This window comes from Chaetodon auriga, chromosome 4, assembly GCF_051107435.1.
Source record: "Chaetodon auriga isolate fChaAug3 chromosome 4, fChaAug3.hap1, whole genome shotgun sequence".
Classification (NCBI taxonomy): Eukaryota; Metazoa; Chordata; class Actinopteri; order Chaetodontiformes; family Chaetodontidae; genus Chaetodon; species Chaetodon auriga.
The window spans coordinates 4,433,766-4,458,309 of NC_135077.1; the positions used below are offsets into that span (position 1 = coordinate 4,433,766).

Sequence of the window (24,544 nt, forward strand, 5' to 3'; positions counted from 1 at the left end):
CAGACTCTCAGATGGACTAACAAAGAAAAACAACTTTATCAGGCAAATGGCAGCTAATGTGTTATTATATTAGAATAGGAGCGCGTCAGGCTGAATAAAGTTATACCGGATTTCCACTTTCAACTTTCAGTTTTCTTTTCTGATTTGAAATTCATTTGTCTTCATTCACATTGAGCTGTCTGAGACACCGCTCTGAAAAAGAAGGCCATCCCTGAATGATTTTAGCACACATAAGAAAATATACTGTACACACACACACACACACACACACACACACGCACACACACGCACACACACGAACTATATATATATATATATATATATATAGTTCCTGCATAAGAAATTGATAAAATGAACAAGTCCTAAATAGCATTTTGAATAAAGGACTCATACTTGTAATGGAGTATTTTTACATAGTTGTACTGGAACCTCTCCTTGAGTAAAGGATCTGAGTACCTCTTCCACTCCGTGTTCATATCTATGTGTGCAGTATATCTGTGTGTCTATATATATATGTATGACCAGTTCATGGTCTCATGTATTAACTATCAGTAATAAGAGAATGCTCTAGAAAATTCTGTCATTTCACAATCAGAATCAACAGGTGGATAAAGGACTCAACAAAGTTGTGAAACAGGGGGTTTCTGATCCAACTAAATATTTGGACATGTGGTACCACAGAGAGCAAACATCCTTACCACTAACTTCATGCATTTACAACATCAGGGATGGCCTTCGTTTTCAGAGCGGTGTCTCAGACAGCTCAATGTGAATGAAGACAAATGAATTTCAAACCAGAAAAGAAAACAGAAAGTTGAAAGTGGAAATCCGGTATAACTTTATTCAGCCTGACGCGCTCCTATTCTAATATAATCACACATTAGCTGCCATTTGCCTGATAAAGTTGTTTTTCTTTGTTAGTCCATCTGAGAGTCTGAGATAAGTGAAATAAAATACCGTGAGAAAGTGAATGTGTGCAACTTGCTTTCTCAGAGCACTTCCAGTTAATATCTGCAGCTTATTCAGCTCCTGGTTTTCCATCTCAAATACTAATGTCACAGAGCTTAAATGCAGGAAAGTAAAGAGAAAAGCAAACAGTCCACACACAAAGTAACCACAGGTAAGAGAGAGAGTCAACAAGTAAAACTCCACTGTAAACAATCAACAGTCACAGACAGTCCTAAAAACATAATTTCACAATCACTGAATCCACAGGTGAAGAGGCATACTTCCGTATTGTGAAAGTGAGAGTTTCTGATCCAGCTATAAAACCAGCCAGACCTCTTCAGCATCCACACTCTCCGTTTAACACTACAGTGTGACTGACAGCCGTCAAACCGTACAACATGTTTGTTATTGCATGTGCCATCGCTCTCCTCTGCTGCCTGTCTGTGAGCCATTCAGCTCCCCTGGCCTGTGAAGACTTGGTCCGGCCTTTGGATCAACTGGATCCTCGTCATCTGGTGGGACGTTGGGCTTTAGTTGCAGGCAGTGTGAGCCATCTGCCGTACCTGGAGCGATTCAAACAAAGAGACAGCGCTTCTGTAAACTTCCCCAGCAACAGCAGTGACGCTAACATTTCCTACACTCGCAGCCTCCGCATAGGTAACGAGTGCCAGTATGGTTCCGAAAACATCACCCTGCAAGGCAGCAGCTTCACCTATGATGGGACAGATAGAAGCAACAGGAGCGCAAACTTTGTCCATACATCCTGTCACGACTGTATGCTGATGAGTGTGAAGTTAGAGTCAGGAAAGAGGCAGCATTTTTACTTGTTCAGCAGGAGGAGACAGCTGGAGCAGAAGGAGATGGAGGAGTTCAGTGCTCAGGTGGAGTGCCTGAACCTGCCTCCACCCGTTGTGATGGACCCTACCAAGGAGCTTTGTCCAGAAGAGACAGCTGGCGATCCAAACTGAAGGGGAAACTGAGGGACAACACAGCTGAGAGACATTTAGCTTCACAGTGTTCATAAATTGTATGTCAGTGTCATTGGATGTTTTGTGGAGATGTTCAATTGCCTTTTTCTTTGTACGTTTCTAAATGTTCATGCACAGAATCAACATGGAACCATCAAAGCCTACCATAAAGATTTGATTTGATGAATTTTGTATCATGTCATTGAGCAAACACATCAAACAATATGATTGTCTTACTTTTAAACTGGAAATAAATTCATTTGTAAGATGCACATATTTTCTTTTTTTGAGGAGTTTGTTTTTCAGCGCATTTGAAGATACTTTGCTACTCAACCTCCAGACAAGGTTAGCTACGCATAGCAAGACTGAGTGACACAGCAGGGAAATGCTGCAGAGACTGCATTCTTCACTATAGGGACAGAGATGGGATGCACCCGAGAAATTCAGTTTGTTAGAGGAAGGCAAAGACTTGGCACGAAAATGGTAATCAATTAGCTAAAGCAGTGAGTACAAGCAAGCAAACCAAGGCTGAATGCTATAGCTATGGAGCACACAATCTGGAAAAGGAGAGTGCTGGTGGACAGGAATGTATTGGAGAGGGCTGATTAGACGATTGAGGGGCATGCAGGCGGCTGACAAATGCTGGACGGAGAGGGATAAGACAGGAGAAGTTTGAGCATCATGAACGGCAGAAAACATGCAAAACAAACTAAGCTGGAACTGTGGTCATGATCTCAACTGTGAGATATATTTTGGAGTTTCATTTTTAATCATTCAAGTTAATTTCTATAAATACTGCCACAGGCTCAAAAGAGACATTTGTTACCCAAGTGTAAACTGGAAAGGGACCACATTCAGCTCCTCGCCCCGGCCCCTTTGTTACTGTTGCTAGCCCAGCAAACCTTTCCACTCTTGTGTGGCAAATACTCAATTTACAATGACAAAGGGGCTTATTTCCCAATTTTAATTCTTTATAACTCTTGGAACATGTTTTCAGTTTCACAGAGCAGCAAAGAAAAGCTGGCTATCCAACTGCCGCTAACTGATCTTAACAGCTGTAGCTACAGTAGCTAGAGTAAGCTAATGCTAATGCTACTCTGCGAGATTGTTGAAAACCTCCTCTCTATCTCAGTGCTGATTCGCTGATTCGTTTTAAAACAAAGACCTTGTAAAGATGCCTTAAAGATATGTTGGGATCTGCAGTTTCACCTCCTTTTTGTCGTGTGGTGTCTTTGTGTTTCCCTCCCCTCTGTCTCATGTCTGTCTCTCACCTGACTGTCATGTTTGACTCAGGCGTGGCTGGCAGGTCTGGTCCACCCTCCTCCTCTCCTGAGCACACCTCGAATTTTCATTAAACCGTTGCCTTTTTTACTCTCTCTGTGTCTCAGTTTCAGCATTTGGGTCTGTTTTCCCCTGTGCTAAAACTTAACAAGATACACATGACAGCTACATAAATGATATAATGCTATGAGCTCATCTCAAGTCGCATATTCCTTTTATACAAAACACAGATCTTGAAAAAATCACTTAGTAGTGGTTATCATTTAAATTTGTAGTTTATTAAAATACGAGCCTTCCAGTACAAACACTCACTCTTTGCAGAACTGCAAAAACTGGCAAATAGTGATTGAACACAGTGAACCCACAACGTCACCACAGGTCAGAGAGAGCAGACAAGTAAACCTCCAGTGCAAACAGTCAGAAGTCACAGTATTCAAAGCAATTAATCATTTCATCATCTCAGAAAAACCGGGAGATAGGGGGACTCCGCTCTCTTTAAATATTGTGAAACTGAAGGCTTATGAAACAGCTATAAAACCAGAAAATCAACCATATAATGCAGATACTTCACAACTGGGGCCTGCCTGCAAACCTTAGACTAGACTGCAGATTTCACAGACATGTCTCCTGTGTGTGCTTTTCTTCTCCTCTGCTTGGTGTCTGTGAGCCTTTCAGCTGCTCCAGGCTGTGAAGACTTGGTCCGGCCTTTGGATCAACTTGATCCTCATCATTTGGAGGGCAGATGGGCTTTAGTTGCAGGCAGTCTGAGCCACCTACCCTTCATGGAGCGATTAAGACGTAGAGAAAGTGCCACGGCTAACTTCTCCAGCAACACCAGTGAAACCAACATCTCCTTCGACCGCAGCATGCGTTCTGATGACCAGTGCCACTATGGTTCCTACAACATCTCCCTGGAAGGCAACAGCTTCACCTTTAACAGCGGAAACGTCACAACAACCTTCATCCACACATCTTGCCATGACTGCATACTAATGAGCTTTGATGTAGAGTCAGGGAAGAGGCAGCATTTTTACCTGTTCAGCAGGAGGAGACAGCTGGAGCAGAAGGAGGTCCAGGAGTTCAGTGCTCAGGTGGAGTGTCTGAACATGCCTCCACCTGTTGTGATGGATCCTACCAAGGAGCTTTGTCCAGAACAGAGGGTCAGCGATCCAGCAGCTCAAACTGAAGAGAAAACAGATGGACAGAAGGACTGAAAGACACTGAGAAGATAGTCATACAATTCTGATCAAAGTCAGTGCATGGAGGTTATGTGTTGGAGACCATCACACCTATATTTTCATTACCTTTAAAGTCATCTGTAATGTTTTTAAATGCATCCTTTTAAGAGGACTTTCAACTTGGAGACACAAAATTTACTGTGCAAAGAACTTCAAATATACAGTATGCAGTATATAGAGTGGATGTAATTCAGTGTTCAGTTAAGTGCAACAAAACTAATTGGTTAGGTTTGGGAAAAGATCATGGTTTGGGTTAAAATAAGCACGTTTCCATTTGAGATGCAAGATAAGTATGTTACGTACGTGACGTTACGTACGTCACATTACATACCTGACGTTACGTTACGTCCCCTCTCTGTCTCTGTCTCCTCTGTCTGTCTTGTCTGTGTCTGTGTTGCTGCAGGGTGTAGCTGGCAGGTTGGTACAAGAGACTCTGCCTCACCTGAACTCAGTCATTGCTTCTTATTCATTAAACTATTTTTTCACCTTCTGCCTAATTTGTCAGAGCCTGGTACATTGGGTCCACTAAACTCAGTTAAAATGTAACGTTTCTGTAAGATAAAACAGGTCAGGTCTTTTGTTTTCACACGGGATACAAAGAGTGGTTTCTTGGTTGAAAGTTTTGTGTGTGACCCATACCCATCCGCCCTGACCTCCACCAACTCAATGCCACAGACAATAAATGTAAATATGTGTTGTAAGAAGCTGCTTGCACAGACAACCTATATGGCTGTTTTCCGGGGCAGGATGGTCTGCTTCGTTCATTTTCACCATTCTCATAGTGTTGTTTGTGGCCACAGCTGGCAGCCGTTTTCTGACAAAAGGCTCTGAAAACTCTTGATATGTTGCCTGCCCAGCACCAAATGGCAGACAAAGTTAGCAACTAGCTGGTGAACAAAATGGAGCATTTAGCAGTTAAAGAGATATGTATCTGCCCCAGAAGTTGGTGGAGACCAAAAGAAATCTATGAGGAGACTACATGTTGGATTTACATTACAACCATGTCACCCTAACCTAAACCTAATCATCTTGACTTGATATGCGTGGTGGTTTCCAACAATGTTCAGGATTTAAAGTCCCTCACGACCACAGACATGTCTCCGTGAGCTCAGTCTGATTTAAAAAAAATAATAATTTCAATAAGATAAAGAAAGCTAAATTTGTGAAATATGTAAGTTAAATTGACCTCTGATATAATGTAGTTTGATCGAAATGATTTGCTATTGACACCTACTGGAATGTTGGCACAGATTTTGTGCAAGCTGAAATCATGAGGAAATTAGAGTGTTCAACTTTCATTCTGAAACCACGAAATTAAAGCATTTCCTTTTATTTTATCAACCCTGCAAATCAGTTGACAGTTCATAAAATGATTCCACGATAAACATGAAATTGTAACAGACATAATCCGCAATTGATCAGCAATTCTACACACACAGAAAGAGAGAGCCAGCCAGGGTTAATATTAAACAGTCAAAGTACATTCAAAACATTTCATAATCACTAAATCCACAGATGGAAAAAAAAAGGGGACTCTGCTTTTTGGCCTTTGCAGTATTGTGAAACTCTAAAACAACTATAAAACCAGCCAAGCCTCTTTACCAGAACAATCTCAGTGAGACTCGACAGCGTGGCTGAGAGTTGATATCAATATTGCTTGCAGAAAGTACAGCATTTCATAATCAAAAGACATGTTTGCTGTGTACGCCCTCGCTCTCCTCTGCTTGGTGTCTGTGAGCCAATCAGCTCCTTTGGCCTGCGAGGAGCTGGTCCGACCTTTCGATCAACTGGATCTTCACCATTTGGAAGGCAGGCGGTCTTTGGTTGCAGCCAGTCTGAGCAATTCATCACACCTTGAGAACTTCAAACGTAGAGACAGTGCCAGCATTAACTTTGCCAACGAAACCTCCGGAATTTCCTTAATACGCATCTTCGGTTTTGGTGACAGCTGTCAATATCTGCGCTCCAACATCACACTAGAGGGCAGCAGCTTTGCCGTGGATCACTTTAACATCACTGTGACCTTCCTCCACACATCCTGTAAAGACTGCTTGGTGATGCGCTTTGACGACGGGGCAAAGAAAGTCCTGCGTTTGTACCTGTTCAGCGGGAGGAGGGAGGTGGAGCAGGAGGAGATGGAGGAGTTCAGGGCTCAGCTGAAGTGTCTGAACATGCCTCTGCCTGTTATGACGGACCCTACTAAAGAGCTTTGTCCAGAACAGATCTCCAACGATCTAGCTGCTCAAACTGAAGAGAAAACAGAAGGAAAAAAGGCCTAACAGACTCTGATTCGTGATTATAGGTTGAATAAGATGAAAACGAATTATCAATGATGTTACATTGTGCTGTTCCTCTGTTTTTTTTTTTGTAAAGACTGAATAAAAATCAACAAAGGTGGCTTTTGTTAAATCAGCCCTTGAATGCTGCCAACATCACATGACTTGACCAGATTACTTTGGAGAAGGAGGTTTAAAATATATGAAATATTAAAGCAGATATAAGCAAATCAGCAGTTTGTATTTGTTATTTTGTAGCTCACTGTCACTCATTTGATCTTTGTAACTGACTCAGCCCAAAAACCCAACTGTTCGGTATCTATTAGAAAAACTGTTATATTTTTCAGCTACTTGGATCAACTTTTCAGATAAAGAGTTTAAGAAAAAATGCACTGCGTGAGTCACTCATTCTAATTTTATTCATATTTTATATATATCATTTCCTATACAGACACATGGTGTTAAATATGAGCTGCAAAGACTAATGTCATTGAAACCATCAATTTGAACTTGGCACACAGCTGACACACACAAAACTTTATTAATGAATCCACAAATATTGATATTGTAAATTTTTGCTTCAACTGTGCGGATGTAAATGAATAATAATTAAATTTATGTTGAAGTTGAATTTTCTAAATTATTTTTAGGATGGCCCTTGTATTCTTTTTCTTGCATTCTAATGTGTATCCCTATCATATTTCTTCTCGAGGGTATTTATACAGATTTCATTACGATGTATCTGCTGGAGGAAACCAGGTTACTTTGATCAGTGAGTCAGAACATTCATATTGAACATTCAGAATCAGAATGGGAATCGGATCAACTTTATCTCCCATTACAAAACGATGGAAAGTTTTCTTTGACGTGGCTCTCTAGCAAAGACTGCACATAAAGTTCAGCACCTGCATTTCAGCAAAACTATCCATGCTGAAGTTTTACAATAGTGTTTTCTTTCAAAATCCAAGCGCGGCTTAAAGACAGACTAATGGTTACAGTTATCAACTGGCAGATTTAATAGTCAAGCTTTTTACCTTTTAATTGCATGATCTACAGTAAATTCAACATGAATAACTGTAATCTTTCTTTTCTTTTTTTTATGTACTACTCGAGCGAAAGATGACTGACCCCTGGAAAAGTCTACAGCCCAATTATGGTGACACAATTGCTTAAACCCTGCTCTCCAAAATCAGTTGGCATTAGTTATTGTTTAAGTCTGTTTATTCCAGTAAAAACACTGTATTCTTGTGCAATTCTACTGCGTTTTCTTTATATTATATGACTATTAGTGAATTCACAACAAAATGACACATAAAAAAAAGTAGAGCCCCAGTGCAAATATAACTCAGTACTTTTTTTCATTTCGCAACCACAGAATCGACTGTGGGACAAGGGACTCTGCTCTCTGGTGTTTTTAGTGTTACGAAACTGAAGGTTAACTATAAAACCAGATGAGCCTCTTTATCAGCATTCTGTTCAATTGCACACTGCAGTACAACTTGTTCCAGATACACAGTCATACGATTTCAACACACAGAGACATGTTTGCTGTGTGTGCAGTCACTCTCCTCTGCTGCATGTCTGCGAGCCATTCAGCTCCTCTGGCCTGTGAAGACTCAGTCCGACCTTTGGATCAACTCGATCCTCATCGTTTAGAGGGAAGATGGGCTTTGGTTGGGGGCAGTCTGAGCGATCCTGCACAATTTGAGTTCTTCAAGCGTAGAGACAGCTCCAGCATTAACTTCTCCAGTACTAGTGCGACCTCCAACATTTCCTACACACCCAGCGTCAATATGGATGGAAAGTGCCACTTTCGATCCTACAATGTCTCACTGGAAGGCAGCGTTCTCACATTTGATGTGTTGGATCAGATAAACGTCACTCTGACTTTCCTCCATACGTCCTGTCAAGATTGCACGCTGATCCGGTTTGACAACGAATCAAAGAAACCTGTGCGTTTGCTCCTGTTCAGCAGGAGGAGGGAGGTGGACCAAAAAGAGATGGAGGAGTTCAACGCTCAGGTGGAGTGTCTGAACATGCCTCCACCTGCTGTCATGGATCCCACCAAGGTGCTTTGTCTAGAAGAGACCACCAGCGATCCAGCAGCTCAAACTGAAGAGAAAACAGATAGACAAAAAGCTTAAAGACTGTGTTTCATTCATTAGTGATATTTGGTCACATAATGTTAAAAAGAAATCAATCATGCTTCAGTGTCAGGGTCCTGGTACCGTGTATGTTGGCTCACTGTCCCACTGTCATGGCATACTGGGACTCTTGAATAAGACAGAACCAAGGTTAATGTTACGAGTACCAACTGTGCTTTTACCACTAGTGTCTGCTGTGAAAGGGTGTTGTAGCTGAAAACATTCACCGCACACAGACTTCTGTAAGCTATTTATACCTAAATGTAAAATCATACAGTACATGTGTCAATCAAAATCATGCATACATGGTGTAATAATTAGTGCAGTTTCTACATGTCTGAAAAAATGAATTCTACTCAGTGAGACAAGGGTGACAAGTCTCTCAACACGTTTGGAAATGAATACAGAAGTACATCATATTTACTTAGATAGTAAGTTTATATATTCTCTGGGAATGTTCTGTTATAATTCATTAACATTAAGTCAATTACATGTGACAACCTTTTAAAATCACATGTCCAATTCAAGTACAATCGCTCCTAGTACTATGAATATCTAACCTCTATTGGTTATTTTGAGGTGGCAAGTAAGTAGTTAATACTTTTAGGAGTCATGGTTGCAGACCGGAGGGGTCTTTTTTTTTTTTTTCTTTTCCTCTGTGATATTCAAATGTTTCCACCACATATCCACACTAATTAATACTTCCTTTAATGTACCAGTTTTTAATAAATTGCTTTAAATATGAATATGCACATATCTGAACACAGGGAAGAACAGAAAGTCCTTGAATATTATTCACACAAGTACAGAGTCCATAGCCTGAAGTGACATACATGTGCCTTTTTTTTTTTTTTTCAGAATAGATTCTACAAATAAGAAAAACGACTCTTCTCTTGGTTATGAACTTGATTATGGATAACTACTCTCTGCGTTATTGCAGTCTCTCTGTAATTTCTGTAAGACAACACAAGGTTGAAGAAAATAACTAAATGAGTGAAAGACCCACAACAAAATCTCAGCTGGGGGAACCACAAAGCATTACCTCCACTAATCAAACTTCCGCCATTGCACAATAGTGTGCATTTAGATAAGGGATCATTAACCTGTATTGTGTTGCAAGACTGGACATTCTTGATGGAATTCACACTACAAAATCAGCCAAGCCTCCTAATCTAGCTCCACTCTTGTTGAGACAACATCTGAGGCAGCAGATTGAAGGTGAAGACTAGATTTCTCGCACAGAATCAGTAGAATGTCGACACACAGGGACATGTTTGCTGTGTATGCCATCGCTCTCCTCTGCTTGGTGCCTGCGAGCCGTTCGTCTCCTCTGGTCTGTGAGAAATTGGTCCACCCTTTGGATCAGATGGACCCTCATCGTTTAGAGGGCAGATGGGCTTTAGTTGCAGGGAGTCTGAGCCACCTGCCATCCACGGAGGCCCTGAGACTAAGAGACAGCATCACTATGTACTTCTCCAACTCTAGTGAAACTTCCAACTTCTCTTATACCCAAATCAACCGCTTTGGTGACCAATGCCAGCACCTGCCCTACAACATCACAGTGGAAGGCAGCACCTTCACGTTTGACGTGAGAAATCGCTTTGAACTGACCGGGGCTTTCCTCTCCACGTCCTGTCCAGACTGCGTGGTGATGCGGTGGGTTGTGAAGTCAAAGAGGAGGCAGTCTGTAGACATGTACCTTCTGAGCAGGAGGAGGGAGGTGGAGCAGAGGGAGATGGAGGAGTTCAGGGCTCAGCTGAAGTGTTATCAGCTGCCTGCACCTGTTGTGATGGATTCTACTAAGGAGCTTTGTCCAGAACAGCCCCAGAGCCAACCAACAGCAGCGGCAGCCCAGATTGAGGAGACAACAGAGGAACAAAAGTCATGAGGGACATGAGTCAGTCACACAGTGTGGAAAGCTGAGTGCTTTGTACAGATACATTCTTACATTTCCTTATATTCATCTTAGTATCTTGACTCAAAGGTAAATGAATGCAGTGTTGTTGTTTTTTTTGTTTTTTTTATCATGGAGACATGTCACCCTAAATCAACCCTTGGATGTTGCCAATACAGCATGGCATGATGGGATTTATTTTGTTCCAGCATCTCTTTCTGTTTTATGTCTGTGTTGTCCTTTGGCAGACATGTATCTCTGATGGAATGCAGCAGACAGTTTGAACAATCAGCGATTTTTGTTTTCCAAGATGTGGACACCTGCGCGATTGGATTTATTGCCATTAATTACTTTTGGCAGCCATCTCAGTAATTTTAATTCATCTTTTGTATTCGAGGGTCGCGGAATAGAGGGTGTTGTGTGTTTTGTACCAACTGTAAAACCCTTTGAGGCAATTTTGTGAATTGTGATTTTGGGCTTTATGAATCAAACTGACTTGACTTTATTTGACTACTTTTAAAATATACAGACTCATTCATCAGAGTGCTGCAACTTGCATTTTGTAAAATTTCATATTGACCTCACAGATCTCCATAATTAATACCAAACTGTAATGTAAAGAAAATGTGAGAATGCTTAATAAAATCACAGTTTGTTTTTTCGCACATATAAGAGGACAAAATGAAAAGCGTGCAGTGAAATTATCACCTACTTATCCCTGTGGTACATTCTTCATTCACTTGCGTGGTGTAATAATTAATGTGTGTGGCTCACTAATTGGATTAGTACTATACGTTTTCAAATCCACAACAATAGGGTAAGCCTCGAGCACGTGTTTGTGCACACACGTGCTCAGTCGAGTGTATTGTATGTATTAGTGAATGCTTGCTAGTGTGAGCATGGTATGCAAATGTGGGTGTGCAGAAACGGACTGAGGGTGTTAGTGTGCACATGGGAGGAGATACAAGCAGCGAGGCTGTGGACAAAGAGATTTCTTTTGTGCTGATTAAACACCAGTGACCTGAAACAAGACAGCTGTGCACTGTCAGAAATGTGAGTCTGTCACTCAGAGGGCATCTTCTAAGCATTTTAACAGGTATGTGCAACTGTATATTCTAGTATTCTTAATTTAGTCTGCTTTTGTTGAACTGGGAAGTCTTGTACACACACCATTCTCATCCAATCAGGTAAATAATTACCACAATAGAGAAACAGGTCTGCAGCTTGTCCTGGTGTTACTTTCACCACAATGACTAAAGCAAACTAAGCGACTGTAAAATGTGCAAAGAACTATGTCAGCACCCATTAGATAGCAACAGAACTAATTCTAATTAGGGATGAAGTTGGCTGCATTTATTTAAATTCATTTGCATTTTTGTCAAATGCCCTTAGATCTTAAAGTACCTTAGGACACTTCTGACCCCAAAAAGGAGGCCAGGTTTATATGTAAGGCCCGTCACAGACGTAGTTTTAATGATGATCATGATATTGCTGTTCTTTTGATAAACTGAGCCGCATTTGTAGATAATGAGCAAAACATAAGTCTGTTATGTAACAGAGTTTTAATCCGCAATCTCTTGCAACCTCACTTACCCACTGAGAGAGTTGAAGAACCCCTGTTTAATTTTTGCCGGCTTTCTCTGCTCATCTTAGAAAATTAAATGAAACAGCACGCCATATTAGATATATAATGCCATTAGTTTGTTGAAGCCAAGGTGCAGAAGGGAAATATCTCATTAGGGCATGTCTGAGTTTCCACTCGCACAGAGTAGTCAGATTACATTACCATGGCACAGTACAAAGGAGGGGATTGTTTTACTCCTGTAGCATTGTAGGATCATTGTATTAACTGATTTAAGCATGTTTGTTTTCAGCAAGATTGTGAACAGACCCAGCAGATGTGAGTGAATAAAACTGATTAAGCAGAGATTTGCAGCAGATTTCTTGCCAAAGTTTAAAGCATTTCAACAATCATCTTCTGACTGTGACAAAAGACTTGTTTTCAAGCTCCTTTTCCCAATCAAACTTCATGTTGAGAACTCTCAGTCAATGAGTGACACATTACACTAACTTTATGAAAACTGCATGAGCTGTGTCGTCAACTTGTGGTCTATCGTACAACAGGGCTGGTAGTAGTTTACCCAAGTAATACAGTGCTTGATTATATACCTACTCCAGATATTTTGTTTGTCTGGAATCTGTAAAGGTGCAGAATGCATGTATATATACCAAACAGCTGAAATTCCATCTCATTATCTCTTTTGCACTCACACTCCATGAGACAACGGCCATTCTGACAGCAGCAGGGTGTACGTTTCCTAATTGGTACTGAATGATGTCGGTGAGTCCACTCTAATAAGCGGTTTGCTCATCATGTAGACATGGGACAAAAAAATGAGCTGTTTGATCTGAAATACATCACAACACAAATAGTTTAACGATGTTGAAATTATAGCACTTTACTACGCCTTCCACAGTGGTAGGTGGAGTACAGTACACAATTTTACCAACAGCAGACAAAATATAGTGATGGTATGCAGATGGTAAGTGGTTGCCCAAACCAGCCATTGTTTATGGTCAACAGTGTCTGTCATAGCACTTATGACTCACTGTTCCCTCACTGTTCTCATCCCAGTCTACTCGCATTAGGCCACATTGCTCTGCCATTGTGCCTACATGCTCTGCCATTATTATTACTACAGTGCTCCCTATTCGTTCTGCATGTCATGCTGTCAGTCCTTATTATCTGTGCATGAAGGGTAGCACGTACTGCAACTATCTAATGATCGATCTGTCGTATTCGTCCATCTGTCCCAGTTAATCACAGACTAGTCATCCCTGGTGCTATGATCTACATTCCCTTTAATGATCACCGTGTTGGAGTCCAGCCATGTTGGCTTGGCAAGAATCAGCATGGATGGGAATGGGAGTTGCGGGCTGAACGGAAGAAAGCAGAGGAGTTTTGTGTGGAGGGGTGGGGGTGGGGTGGGGGGGCAATAATATTGATAAAGGAAATAGCAAACAGGGAAACAGTGTGTGTATTAAAAAAAGAGATATTAGAAGGGCCGGACTCCCCTTTAGTCAGTATACCCTGCAGACAATCCCTATTGTTGTTTTGGATTGTGTGTGTGTGTGTGTGTGTGTGTGTGTGTGTGTGTGTGTGTGTGTGTGTGGTACTGAGCCATTCTCCAGCCTATAAGCTGATTAGAGAAAGGTGTGTTCAGCAGAAAACTTTATATGTTGCACAGCGGAGCACAGTAGCTGCTACCTTACAGCCAAAGCCAAGCACAAAGTTAGAAACAGCCTGCCTGTCGCACAATGAGCACAAAGAGCCCTCAGTATCTGCCACTAAAAAACCACAAATGCACTTCACATGTCCTGCATTTTTGCTGCATTAATCCTGCACCAGCTACCACAAATTAGTGACATATTAAAAGGAACACCCACATAAAGTGTCTTAATGCATTGGGCTTTCTGTTAGCTGCTGTGTTGCAGCACAGACTGAATGAGGTATGAGAAGAGAAATGAAAACATAGTACTTAACATTTCAAAACGATTCCACCGTGAATGTCACAGTAAACACAGTATGATGATTCATTCTCTTGCTAATACTACTATAGCAAGCAGTTTCATCTGCACTGAAGTAATGGAATATAAAATGGGTGGCTGTGTTTGCTGTTGAACTCAGTTAATCACTCTGTTGTGTCCCCTTCCCCTCTGTGTTCCCCTGCTTTTACTCAGCATAACTGGCTGGAGGCCGAACATCCTGACTGCTCCAAACGGTTTTACATCAGCAGACTTGTCACTGTGGCAACAAAGCCTGTGGCCTGGCAGGAACAGGGTCGTGTCGACTCACTAGACGAGTAGGTCAATGAGTCCGGGGTACAAGGTGAAGCGGGTGTAATCATGAGCCGCAACTTCCTTCTGCAAGACAAAAAGGCTCCAAGGGCAGAACCTGAAGAGGACATAGACATGCCAGAGTCTGGAGCTCAAGTGGAAACTCTGCCAGAGAGCCAAACACTTTCAAGAACTGAAACAGCTCATGCAACCAAATCGGAAAATCAGGAATCAACAAGAATTAGTCTGTGCACCCCCGGGGAGACACAAGAGATGGTGACAGAATTAGAACAAGCTGCCCAGCTATCAGAAACATTACAGACTCAAGAGGAATCTGAAGAGTCCGTAGATCAATGTGGGGATACTGTCCCCCCTCCTCCTCCCCTCAGTGCTTTGTCACCTAAAGAATGCTTCCAGAAAGATGGCTTTTCCAGCCTAGAGGGGGAGGTGGCCGACTGGGTCAGTGATGCTGAGACAATTTCAGACCCAACAGAAGACCTGATGTCTCCTGATAGCCAGAATAGTCAAGACTGGCCACAGACATCTCCTCTCGCTGAGCCATTCGATAGAGAGGTAGATTCAACACCTGAGGAGATGACAGGAGATAAAGTGATAACAGAGGAGAACTTCTTATCAGATGGTAACAACAGTGCACCTGAAAACAATATGTCAGCTGCTCGAATGAATTCAAATCATCATTCTCTCTCTGACACAAACAACTCGGATGATGTACTCACAGTGTGCTCCCCTCCGTTTGCTGATGAAAGTGAGGAAGAAGAGGAAGTGAGTGCTGGTATTATGTCTTGTCAACAGCAATGTTCTTCACCAGATATCAGAAGCGAGCCTTTCCAACCAACATATTCTGCCGATATCTCTGTTTCTACAGAACAAACCGCAACTCTGCCTGCAGTTCCCTCTGCCAAACAGCAGAAGGAGCTGTTGGCTCAGAGCCAATGTGAACTTGCCCCCAGGGGAGCAAACCAGGAAGCTGCACAACAGGTGCTCGGCCAGGGCTGTCCGCCGTTGTCGACCGTTGCCATGGAGCTGTCCAATCAGGGCGGGGCAGCTTCTCAAGGTTCTGCTTGTGTTGTAGCTGTGAGAGAAAGGCACAGTACAGTGGGGGGAAGGACACAGGGAGAGAGTGAGCAAACAGGTGAAGAGGGAGGGCACAAGGAAGGTGGATGTGAAAGGAACAAGGTGGTTTGGCAGCAACAAGGCAGAGGACTGTTAAAATTTTCAAAAACAGTCCAAACACAAGAACTTAAGACAGAAAAATACATATTTGTGTCTTCTAAACACACCAGGATGGAGAGCGACTCATGTGACGACAGCCAGAGTGACAGTGGAGTTTCAGCGGACTTCTCCCCATGCAGCACTTTGGAGGGTAACACCACCATCTCTACAGGCACCGCAGCAGCTGTACCCCAAGAGACTCCCATTGAGAGGGAGATCCGACGGGCCATGGAGCGCGAACACAGCCTGAGAAGGTCCAGAGGGCTTCCGAATCCACCCTCTTCACCACAGTATGTAGAGATCCCTTTAAGGAAAAGTGTTCTTTACCAGCCGACTGCCAATTCAGAGAGGTGTCAATGCAAAGACAGGCAGTTTGCAGGCAAAAAGATGCAGAATGAGATCCACGAGGAGGTCCGGAGGGAACAGGATCTGGTCAAGCTTGGGAAAGTTCCAGGGTTCTATGATAGAGGCACGGTACGCCAACTCAAAGAGAAGAAACAGCTTTTTGAGGCTTTTCAGAAACCCAATGACTCAACTTTGACTGTGTCAACCAGGAGTAAGGCCACGTCCTGGTCTTCTGGTAGTGACATTTCAACCTTAGAGAACCAGGGGGTCTCATTACAGGCATCCACCATAGGAGGGTCATTTGTAGAGAGGAGTCCCTCACAGAGTCCAAACCCAGCAGAAGAAGGGGGCTCCATTTCTCTGACTCCTCGAGGACCAGGTTTCTCTGAGGGAACAGGCTGTCAGGTCATCATCCTTGAGAACAACTTGAGTGTCCCAGCACAGAAGCTCTTCCACCCCAAACCAGAGGCAGAGCCCATCTCTGTAGTCGACTCCGGAAGCCCTAACATCTCATCATCCACTACAGGTGGGCATGATGGGATTAAAGGGAGAGAGCGGGAACAGGAAGAGGAAGAGGAAGAGGCAGAGGTGACTCCCAAGGAGAACCCCTTCTTCAAGCTGCGCTCCTCATCAAATTTGGTTAAAGTGGAGCAGGACATCCGGGAGGCTCAAGAGAGGGAAAAGGAGTTTCACAAGCAGAGGATCAGTCTGTATGGGGGCACAGAGGGTGTAAAAGGAGGGGGGAGACAAGGAGGAGGAGGAGGAGGAGGAGTGAGGCCGGCCAGCATAGAAGGAAAGGGTCCCACGTCTTCTTCTTCACTGAATGGACTGGTTGTTCCAGACTTACCTGGCTCATCATCCAGGGGAGTAACAGGACCTCCAGCAGGTGAGTGCTGAGTTTTGGCCCAGGACTAGAATGTGTGAGCGGGATATAACCGATTCTGCATGTGCCCATAAGCACACACAGACAACTGTGTTTGTGTGTAAGATTGCTTGTGTGTGGATATGTGTGTCATTTTTATATCCGTGGTGAGATGATGAAAACTCCCTGAAACAGCCCAGTGAGCATATTATTTCATTTTTCTCATGGTCAGTGGAAAACCGGCTATCGAAACCAGTGTTAGTGGTTATGGGCAATAATTTTGCACCGGAGACCATAAACTGGCAGGCAAGAAAATACAGTTCTGTTACTCTGCAATAAATAAAGCATCTAGTCTGACGTATTAATTGCAAAAGTCGAGATGAGGAAAAGTCCTGACTCATATCTGGACACTTTATTGTGTCAGCAAGAACGGAGCGCAAGTCTACTTTTCGGATGAAGTCTAAATTCAGCATTCAAGAAATGCACACGGCTTGTTTTGCTGTTCCTGTGGTGATATAGAGTCAATGTAGAGACTAATGACCAGAAGAACAAGAGAAAATACCGCACTGCCTCGACAGCCTGCTGAGAGGACAAGGTATTGATGAGAATCTCTGTGATTTCAAATAATTGCTCAGCGAATTGAAATTTAGATGAAGGCCTATGTTGATTGATTAAACAAATATAGCTGTAACACCTGTAACACATTCATGTTGTGAGAAGTGTGTTAGCCAGTGAGCAGCCCAACAGTTAGCTAAATCTAATGGACAAACAGTTAAAATAGCTAAAGGTTATAGATGGGCCCTACATTTTGAAATAGTTCCCTGGTTAAAGTTGAGATAGAGAACGAGAAATAATGAACACCCTCCAGTCCAAGTACAGTACGAATGCAAACTTGAGCAAACAGTCCTAAACTCTGAATTGAACGAAACAATACCAGCTTTTATGCAGGCCTAATTAATAGTGTCAAATAACATCCAGTTTAAAGCCAATTCAGATGAACACATTTGGAATAGGACGGGTGGTGTCGATGACAGGTTACTTGAGTACTTGAGTTGAGCAGGGCTGTGGAGGAAGCTCAGACAAAAAGGTTTGGGAAGCACTGCTGTGCCCTTCTGTTTGTGTTTTGGGAGTGATTATGAATGAAAATGAATGAAAACTGTGTGACAAAATGACCAGGGTGTGCCACTACGGGACCTGAATGACCATGACTCAGCGCTGGGAAGTGAACAATCATGTATTCTTCTATGGTCAATGAGTCATGTAACCTTTTTCATAATCCTTCATTTCCTGTCTACTTTTTGGTACTCTTTCACCACATTCATGTTCAATCAAGTGCATTTCTTTCCTTTAATTCCCTCTGCAGGATCTTCTCATCTCTGCCTGCTGCTTCACCATGTTCGCTTTTAAGCTGATTCAAGGAGGCTTTATTGCTCACAGTGTGGAGCACAAACAAAATCACAGGCACATCTTTGCCTCATTGCTGCCCTGCTCTTGCTCATACTGCCCTCAGCCACTTTTTTGTTCTTTCTCTCTCTTGCAGCACGCCAGTCAGTTGGCAAGTTTGGCATGTGGCCCCCGGCCCAGGCTGAAGAGGAGATTAACCGGCCAAAGGTGAGTCAGCGATGCCACTCATCCTATTGCAGTTGAAAGATTACAATTTCCTTTACACTGCGGCTTGCTAAATTTGACCCAAGTGGAAAAACACCAGGCCTCTTAATGACATTTATTAAGTATCTTGCACTCTTTAAATTAACACACCAACCCTAGACGTCTGGTACATTGGGTACATGAAAATATATGCAAATTATCTTCCTGATTCTCCCTCGAATGCAGCTAAGAAGATATCAGGTTCCACAATTATAGAGACTTCTTTAACTGAGAGTTCATACGTGAATTGCAGTGTTGCTTTGGGGGCTCAATTAGTCTCTCAGCAGCATGAATATCAACGCATGTTTAAAACTGCACTGGATTGTAAAGGGTCCAATGAAGAAAGGCTCTTGGGAGGATGTCAGCATCTCTTTTGCACCAAATATGGGCCACAAATATCTGATAACACACTGAACACACAGTAAGGAGCTTATCTCTATAGATAAGGAAAGGAGGCAAACAGCTCTGAGACAGAGGGAGGGACAGACTGAGTGTGTGTGTGTGTGTGTGTGTGTGTGTGTGTGTGTGTGTGGGTGTGTGTGTGTGTGTGTGTGTGTGTGTGTGTGTGTGCGTGCAGTCAATAGTGGAGGAAAAAGGCAAGTCAATTGAAAATCCCACTGATTTCCGTTACCTGCCTTGTGGGTCTTGCATCTCTTTGAAACTGTGGTATCTCTGATTAAGGCTGAGTGCTGCTCTGTGGCTTTAGCTCTTTAATTCAGTTTGGCATTGATACGCTGGGTTTTAGCCGCACACTTTGGTGTGATGTTAGCATTAGTAACGTTTTACTCTCTTTCCTCTCACTGCCTCTCACCCTCTCTGTCTTTCTCTCTCAGCTGGCTGTTTATCTGCTCCCTGCACAGACCTGGTTCCTGATTACAGTTCAGGATTGCAGGAGAAATTGGCCTCAGTTGTTGACTTAGTCATACTGAACATGGCCCTGGATCACAGTCGCATTAACCTCCCTCTGACTAACAAAGCCAATGATTCTCATCCAAAGAGATGTCCTCCAGAGGAAATACATTCATCCCTCTCTATTTATCTTTTTGCTCCTTTTCTCATGTGTTGGCTTCTTGGATTCATCTTCTGCTCCCACACATCTGATTTTTCAGCTCTTTTGTTCTCTTTCTTTCACACGCAGCTTTCTGCCTCCCTCCCTCTTTGACCTTGTAATCACCACGTATTCATGTTGTCCTTCATTTCCATCTTTTCTCTCAGGTCCTCCACAGTCCCCGGACCCCCAGACAGAAGACCCCTCTGGTACAACGCTGGGAGTCAGGCCTGGTCAACGGACACAACGCGGAAGATGACTGAGGGAGGAGGCGCTGACAGAACGAGCTAAAGGAGGGAGGAAGACTAACCGAGACCTGTGGTTGGATAGTTAATAAAAAGCAGAGGAAAAGTGGGAACACACGAGAGGAGGGAGCAGTGACGAGGAAGAGGAGGAAAGAGAGAATGTGAAGCGAGAAAGAGGGTCAGGGATTGAGGCTACAAAGGGGGTCAGGAGGATTGGGAGCGAGGAAAAGGATTGGTGGTGGACTGAAAACCCTGAAGAATCATTGTGCAAAGAGGAGAGAAAAGGAGGAGGAGGGCCACCGATTAGTGGATAAGCACTTGGCCTGCTTCTAGTGCTGGAAAACTCTGAGACTAATGAATGTAAAAAGGCAAAAAATAATAATAACACTGCACTGGAGGAAGGAAAAATGTAAATTTAGGAAGAACGCAGTTTTCAAACCTTAATGAACTTCTTTAGCATTGGATCTTTGGAATTATAATGACTAATTATTTGTTGAAGAAAACAGATTAAGTGATACAGTGTCTGATTGAAAAACAATGTGTCATCACCAGTTTTACACCTTTAATGATGTCTCACACTGAATTACTTCATTTCACCTGTGCAATCTAATGCAATCCCATGCAGTAGCCATGCAATAAATCCTCCCTCTGTATAGCTCAGTCTGTTCCGTTTTTATTGGAACTGTGTCAGAAAGTTATTGATTCAACTTTGTGGTCATTTCAGAGGCTGTAGTTAGTGATGGGGCTATATTTGACTGGATTATAATATAACTTATCTCCAGCATGTACTCTATTTATGAAGGGACAGTCGGTCGTAAACACCTCTCAGCATAATGGTGTCCGATGCAGCATCAGCACTCACTGCAGCCCCAGTGTGACAAAGAGAATTTGTTTCAGCTTCATTGTATTTGATCATGTCGTTGACGTGCTCCTTATAAACCGGTGACTCAGGCTATTTCAGCCCGAGATCTGAATTACGGCTCCAGTCTTAAGCTCTATTTTCACGACTCAAAGATGGATTATACTGCAACACATCACCTTCTTAAAACTGTGCAGAGTTGATCTGGATTTCAGAGCTGGAAGATGCTACATAATAAACTCCTACATCTTAAAATACAGCTGCTCTGTTGTTAAACGTGTTCCGAATGATGCAGTTTGTATTGTATTTTGGAGTGACACTTGAAACACATATTAAGGTTGTCTTCTTCACATCATTTCTTGTGTTCTTGTGGATCTGACTGAGGCAGGCATAATGTACAATTCTGTGATACATTCAGTGTTACTGACTCATGTAGCGGCAGGCTAAAATTAAACCGTTTCTCTTTAGGCGCATGTGACTGATCAGGAGTTGATTTATTTGCATTGACCTACGCTCCGGCCACAACATCTGCTTTACCTTCTATATTTATTTTGGGTCCATCACACTGTCAGTGGTCAAAGAGAAATGTGTCACCATGGATACAGCTTTGGAAGATGCTCTCTGCTAGGTAGAATTAAACAGCATAAATGCCCCAGTGGACTTGTGTGTGTGTGTGTGTGTGTGTGTGTGTGTGTGCGTGTGTGTGTGGGTGGGTGGCTGTGTGTGTTGGTGAGATCAGCAGACCACGCTTTAGTGACCTCCCAATCTCCTGTGAATAATTCATCACCTCATTCTGACTGGACGCAGCCCAGTGACATTGGCTGCACATTATTATGGTGGAGCTGCAGCAACTTAAGTGCTCAAAATTATTAATAAGCTTCATTCCTCACTAGGCAACTTCCCTCGCATCGCCACTTTGCCAGACCTAATGGGACATTACCAAAAGTGGCTTGAGGAGTTGTAACACACAGGTTCTGTTTTGTTACCAATGAAGAAGGTCAGAATCAAAGTTTACAGATATTTTGTTTTTTTTGTTTCTTAAAAAATGGAAACCCATCCAGACAGGCCCGACAAACTGTCCTTTCCAACTTCTCTCTCTCTCTCTGATATCTAATTTGGCTGCTTTTTCAGATGTGCTGACCAGCATATAAAACTATCTGTCTATCTGCCTATCACCTGCTCAGCTCCAGCCTCATTTCCATGATATTTTATTATCACTGTCTTCCAAAGTCCTGCTGGCACGAAGTCATCAAAGCAGCACCATGTGAGACCGTCGGTGATTAGAGGATTAGCAGCTGCTCTTGTAATGCCTCTTTTTCAAGAGGACAAAAGTATGAGAGGGAGTTGAGGGTGTGTGTGTGTGTGTGTGTGTGTGTGTGTGTGTGTGTGTGTGCGTGTGCGTGTGCGTGCGTGCTTTCATGTGGTTTCAGATTCACTTGAATATGTGTATGATTTATGATTGCAGGAAATGTGCTATGTGTACTAAAATCAGTGAGCGTGCATGTGTGTGTGGGAAAAAAAAACCCAGGCACTGTAATTAAGTCAAATTTTCAGGTTCATGTACAAACTTGAGAAGGCTACTGCCGTTTTATGCTGCTTTTACTTCACTACATTTCATAGAGGAATATTGGTAAGAAGCGTATGACAAGGTTAAACATTAAACATACTGTCTTTGGACTGATTTGTCGTTGTCCCTTACAGATCACACAGTTTGTGCAAAATATGTGAATACCTAGCAGTAGATAATGAAGTGAAATTAGCTCTGCAGGGGAGTCAGCATCAAGGTAACATTTCAAATGCAGGAAATGTACCTTTAAGTGAGTTATTTCATTGTGGTATTACTACTTTTACTTCAGTAAAGAGTATGAATAGCTCTCCCATCACTGCTTCCATTTATGTGCATATATACAGTATATCCTATGGCTGTAATCTTTGTGCCAGTCAGTCAATTTCACACCTGTCTATGCAGCCACGCTTCATACAGCCACAATAGTGAGTGTTTGAAGGTATGGGCACAGACCTCCAGTTTCCAGTCACTGTGTTTTATATGTGTGTGTACTGTTAACAGGCAATAAAAGAGATTCAGAGGTTATTCTTTTGATTTCCTCACATATGGTCCTTCTGCATATCATAATGCTCGATGTGTGTGTGTTTCTTTGATGTTCAAGGCTAGGGGGAATAAAATGGCAGAGCTGAGTCACAGAGAATCAACATAAACCCACGACAGCAATTTCATGCAGTCTGTGTTTAATTGTAGGGAGAGGAGGTGAGAGGTCCAATCGTACACTGCGAACACACATCTCCATCTTTCTTTCATCTACACGTCTGTTGTTAAGTTATTTTGTCAATTATTGTTTCGAAAAAATGTGTCAAAAACTTGGTTGGGCAGAGTGTCTCGTCCAAATCTGTTTGTTTGATGTTTTTTGGGAAATCAGTGCCAGTATCTTTAAACTAAACTAGAGACTTTAAAAGTTACTGTATAACAAAGGGGTGAAATAATCTCACCACTTGGCATTTTTTTTAGTTGTTCTGACAAAAAACATTTTTTAAACTCAGACAAATGGACTCAACAATAAACAAAATGACTTCTGAAGATGGAGATATTCATAACAAATATTCATCACTGATTACCTCTGTGTGCAGCAGCCAGCAGTCATGCGGCTGGCACATGTTCCAAACTGCCACTGATTACCATTGGATATATTTCCAGCCTGCCATTATTTAACCAGGTTTCATATTAACACTGTGAGGACACTTTCCATTCCAGTTTTAGTGAGTCCAGGTTTTTATCAGACAGTTTTTCAAAATGACTGGAAGCACTTGATAAATGTGAAGGGGTCAAGAACCGGCCTGACAGCCTTGTTTTGTGTTGTTGTCTGAATGTTTTGCCATATACAGTCGGCAAGTGTGACCAAGGCCTTTAACTAATGTGCCTGAGCGCAGCGTGCGATCACCATGTTGGTGTTCCTACAACGTCATAATTAACATTTCCCCAAGACCACAAGCTGACAATCGGCCTAAATCTAAACAAACTGCAGCACAAAACTGAAAATAATAAAAGAAGAAACTGGATATAAGAAGTCAGCTGAGGCTTGACCCATTCATCCACCATGACATGCTCCCCGGGCAGACTTTGTCACTTTTGGTCAATTACAATGTTGTAGAAACAACAGATAAACCTGGGCGTGATGTATGGACAAAGCATAATTGAAACATAATACCCAACCTAATCTTAAATGCTCGCTTTAGTCATGACATACTAAATCAGTGAAGTGCATTGCATCAGACTCAAATTATGAACCCAAATCAGGTGTCTGAACTTTCAGGCTGTAGATGAAATGCCAAACCTCCCACAGTCTTAAATTTCAGCACACACCATCATGTTCTGCATATACAGCTAATGCATTGGGAGATAGAGCACGGGATGGCATTAAAAGTGTAATGACTGTGTCAAGATTGCAAATGTCATTTAAAATCGACCTGACTCATAATTCAGCATATCTCATATGAACACACAGAGACGCACAGGGTGAGGCTGCCACAAGCCAGCGTGCCACTTGAGCTCATCAGCATGTTGAACTCACATCGCTCAGCCCCCTTATTGTTATTACGCCTCTTATTCAAACAGATCTGCCTAATGTCGTTATCTAGAGCTGAACATTTTCACTGTGTGTGCATATGCTTGCGTGTGACCACACAGAAAGAGTAAACTATGACTC

General features: G+C 42.5%; 3 protein-coding genes across 4 annotated transcripts; all 3 read left to right on the top strand.

Moving 5' to 3' along the window:
• The first annotated feature begins 8,252 nt into the window (after positions 1-8,252).
• On the top strand, positions 8,253-8,855 carry LOC143318993 (uncharacterized). Its single transcript, XM_076727550.1, has one exon. The coding sequence runs from the start codon at positions 8,253-8,255 to the stop codon at positions 8,853-8,855; it is 603 nt and encodes a 200-aa protein (XP_076583665.1).
• A 1,199-nt stretch (positions 8,856-10,054) lies between these two features.
• On the top strand, positions 10,055-11,374 carry LOC143319895 (uncharacterized). Its single transcript, XM_076729155.1, has one exon. The coding sequence runs from the start codon at positions 10,108-10,110 to the stop codon at positions 10,741-10,743; it is 636 nt and encodes a 211-aa protein (XP_076585270.1). The 5' UTR covers positions 10,055-10,107; the 3' UTR covers positions 10,744-11,374.
• A 224-nt stretch (positions 11,375-11,598) lies between these two features.
• On the top strand, positions 11,599-22,906 carry misp3 (MISP family member 3). Of its 2 annotated transcripts, XM_076728312.1 has the most exons (4): positions 11,599-11,845; positions 14,491-17,050; positions 18,567-18,637; positions 19,889-22,906. In XM_076728312.1, the coding sequence occupies exons 2-4, from the start codon at positions 14,656-14,658 to the stop codon at positions 19,982-19,984; spliced, it is 2,562 nt and encodes an 853-aa protein (XP_076584427.1). In that variant the 5' UTR covers positions 11,599-11,845; positions 14,491-14,655; the 3' UTR covers positions 19,985-22,906. The 2 variants fall into 2 exon arrangements, with proteins under 2 accessions (XP_076584427.1, XP_076584428.1); XM_076728313.1 differs by lacking the exon at positions 11,599-11,845 and having other exon boundaries at positions 14,202-17,050.
• Positions 22,907-24,544: the final 1,638 nt, after the last annotated feature.

Excerpts from the sequence above, each read along its gene's own strand:
- LOC143318993 (XM_076727550.1), top strand. The coding sequence starts at position 8,253 with ATGTTTGCTGTGTGTGCAGTCACTCTCCTCTGCTGCATGTCTGCGAGC.
- LOC143319895 (XM_076729155.1), top strand. The coding sequence starts at position 10,108 with ATGTCGACACACAGGGACATGTTTGCTGTGTATGCCATCGCTCTCCTC.
- misp3 (XM_076728312.1), top strand. The coding sequence starts at position 14,656 with ATGAGCCGCAACTTCCTTCTGCAAGACAAAAAGGCTCCAAGGGCAGAA. Across the intron at positions 17,051-18,566 it reads AGTAACAGGACCTCCAGCAG|CACGCCAGTCAGTTGGCAAG; the intron begins GTGAGTGCTGAG and ends TCTCTCTTGCAG. Across the intron at positions 18,638-19,888 it reads AGGAGATTAACCGGCCAAAG|GTCCTCCACAGTCCCCGGAC; the intron begins GTGAGTCAGCGA and ends CTTTTCTCTCAG.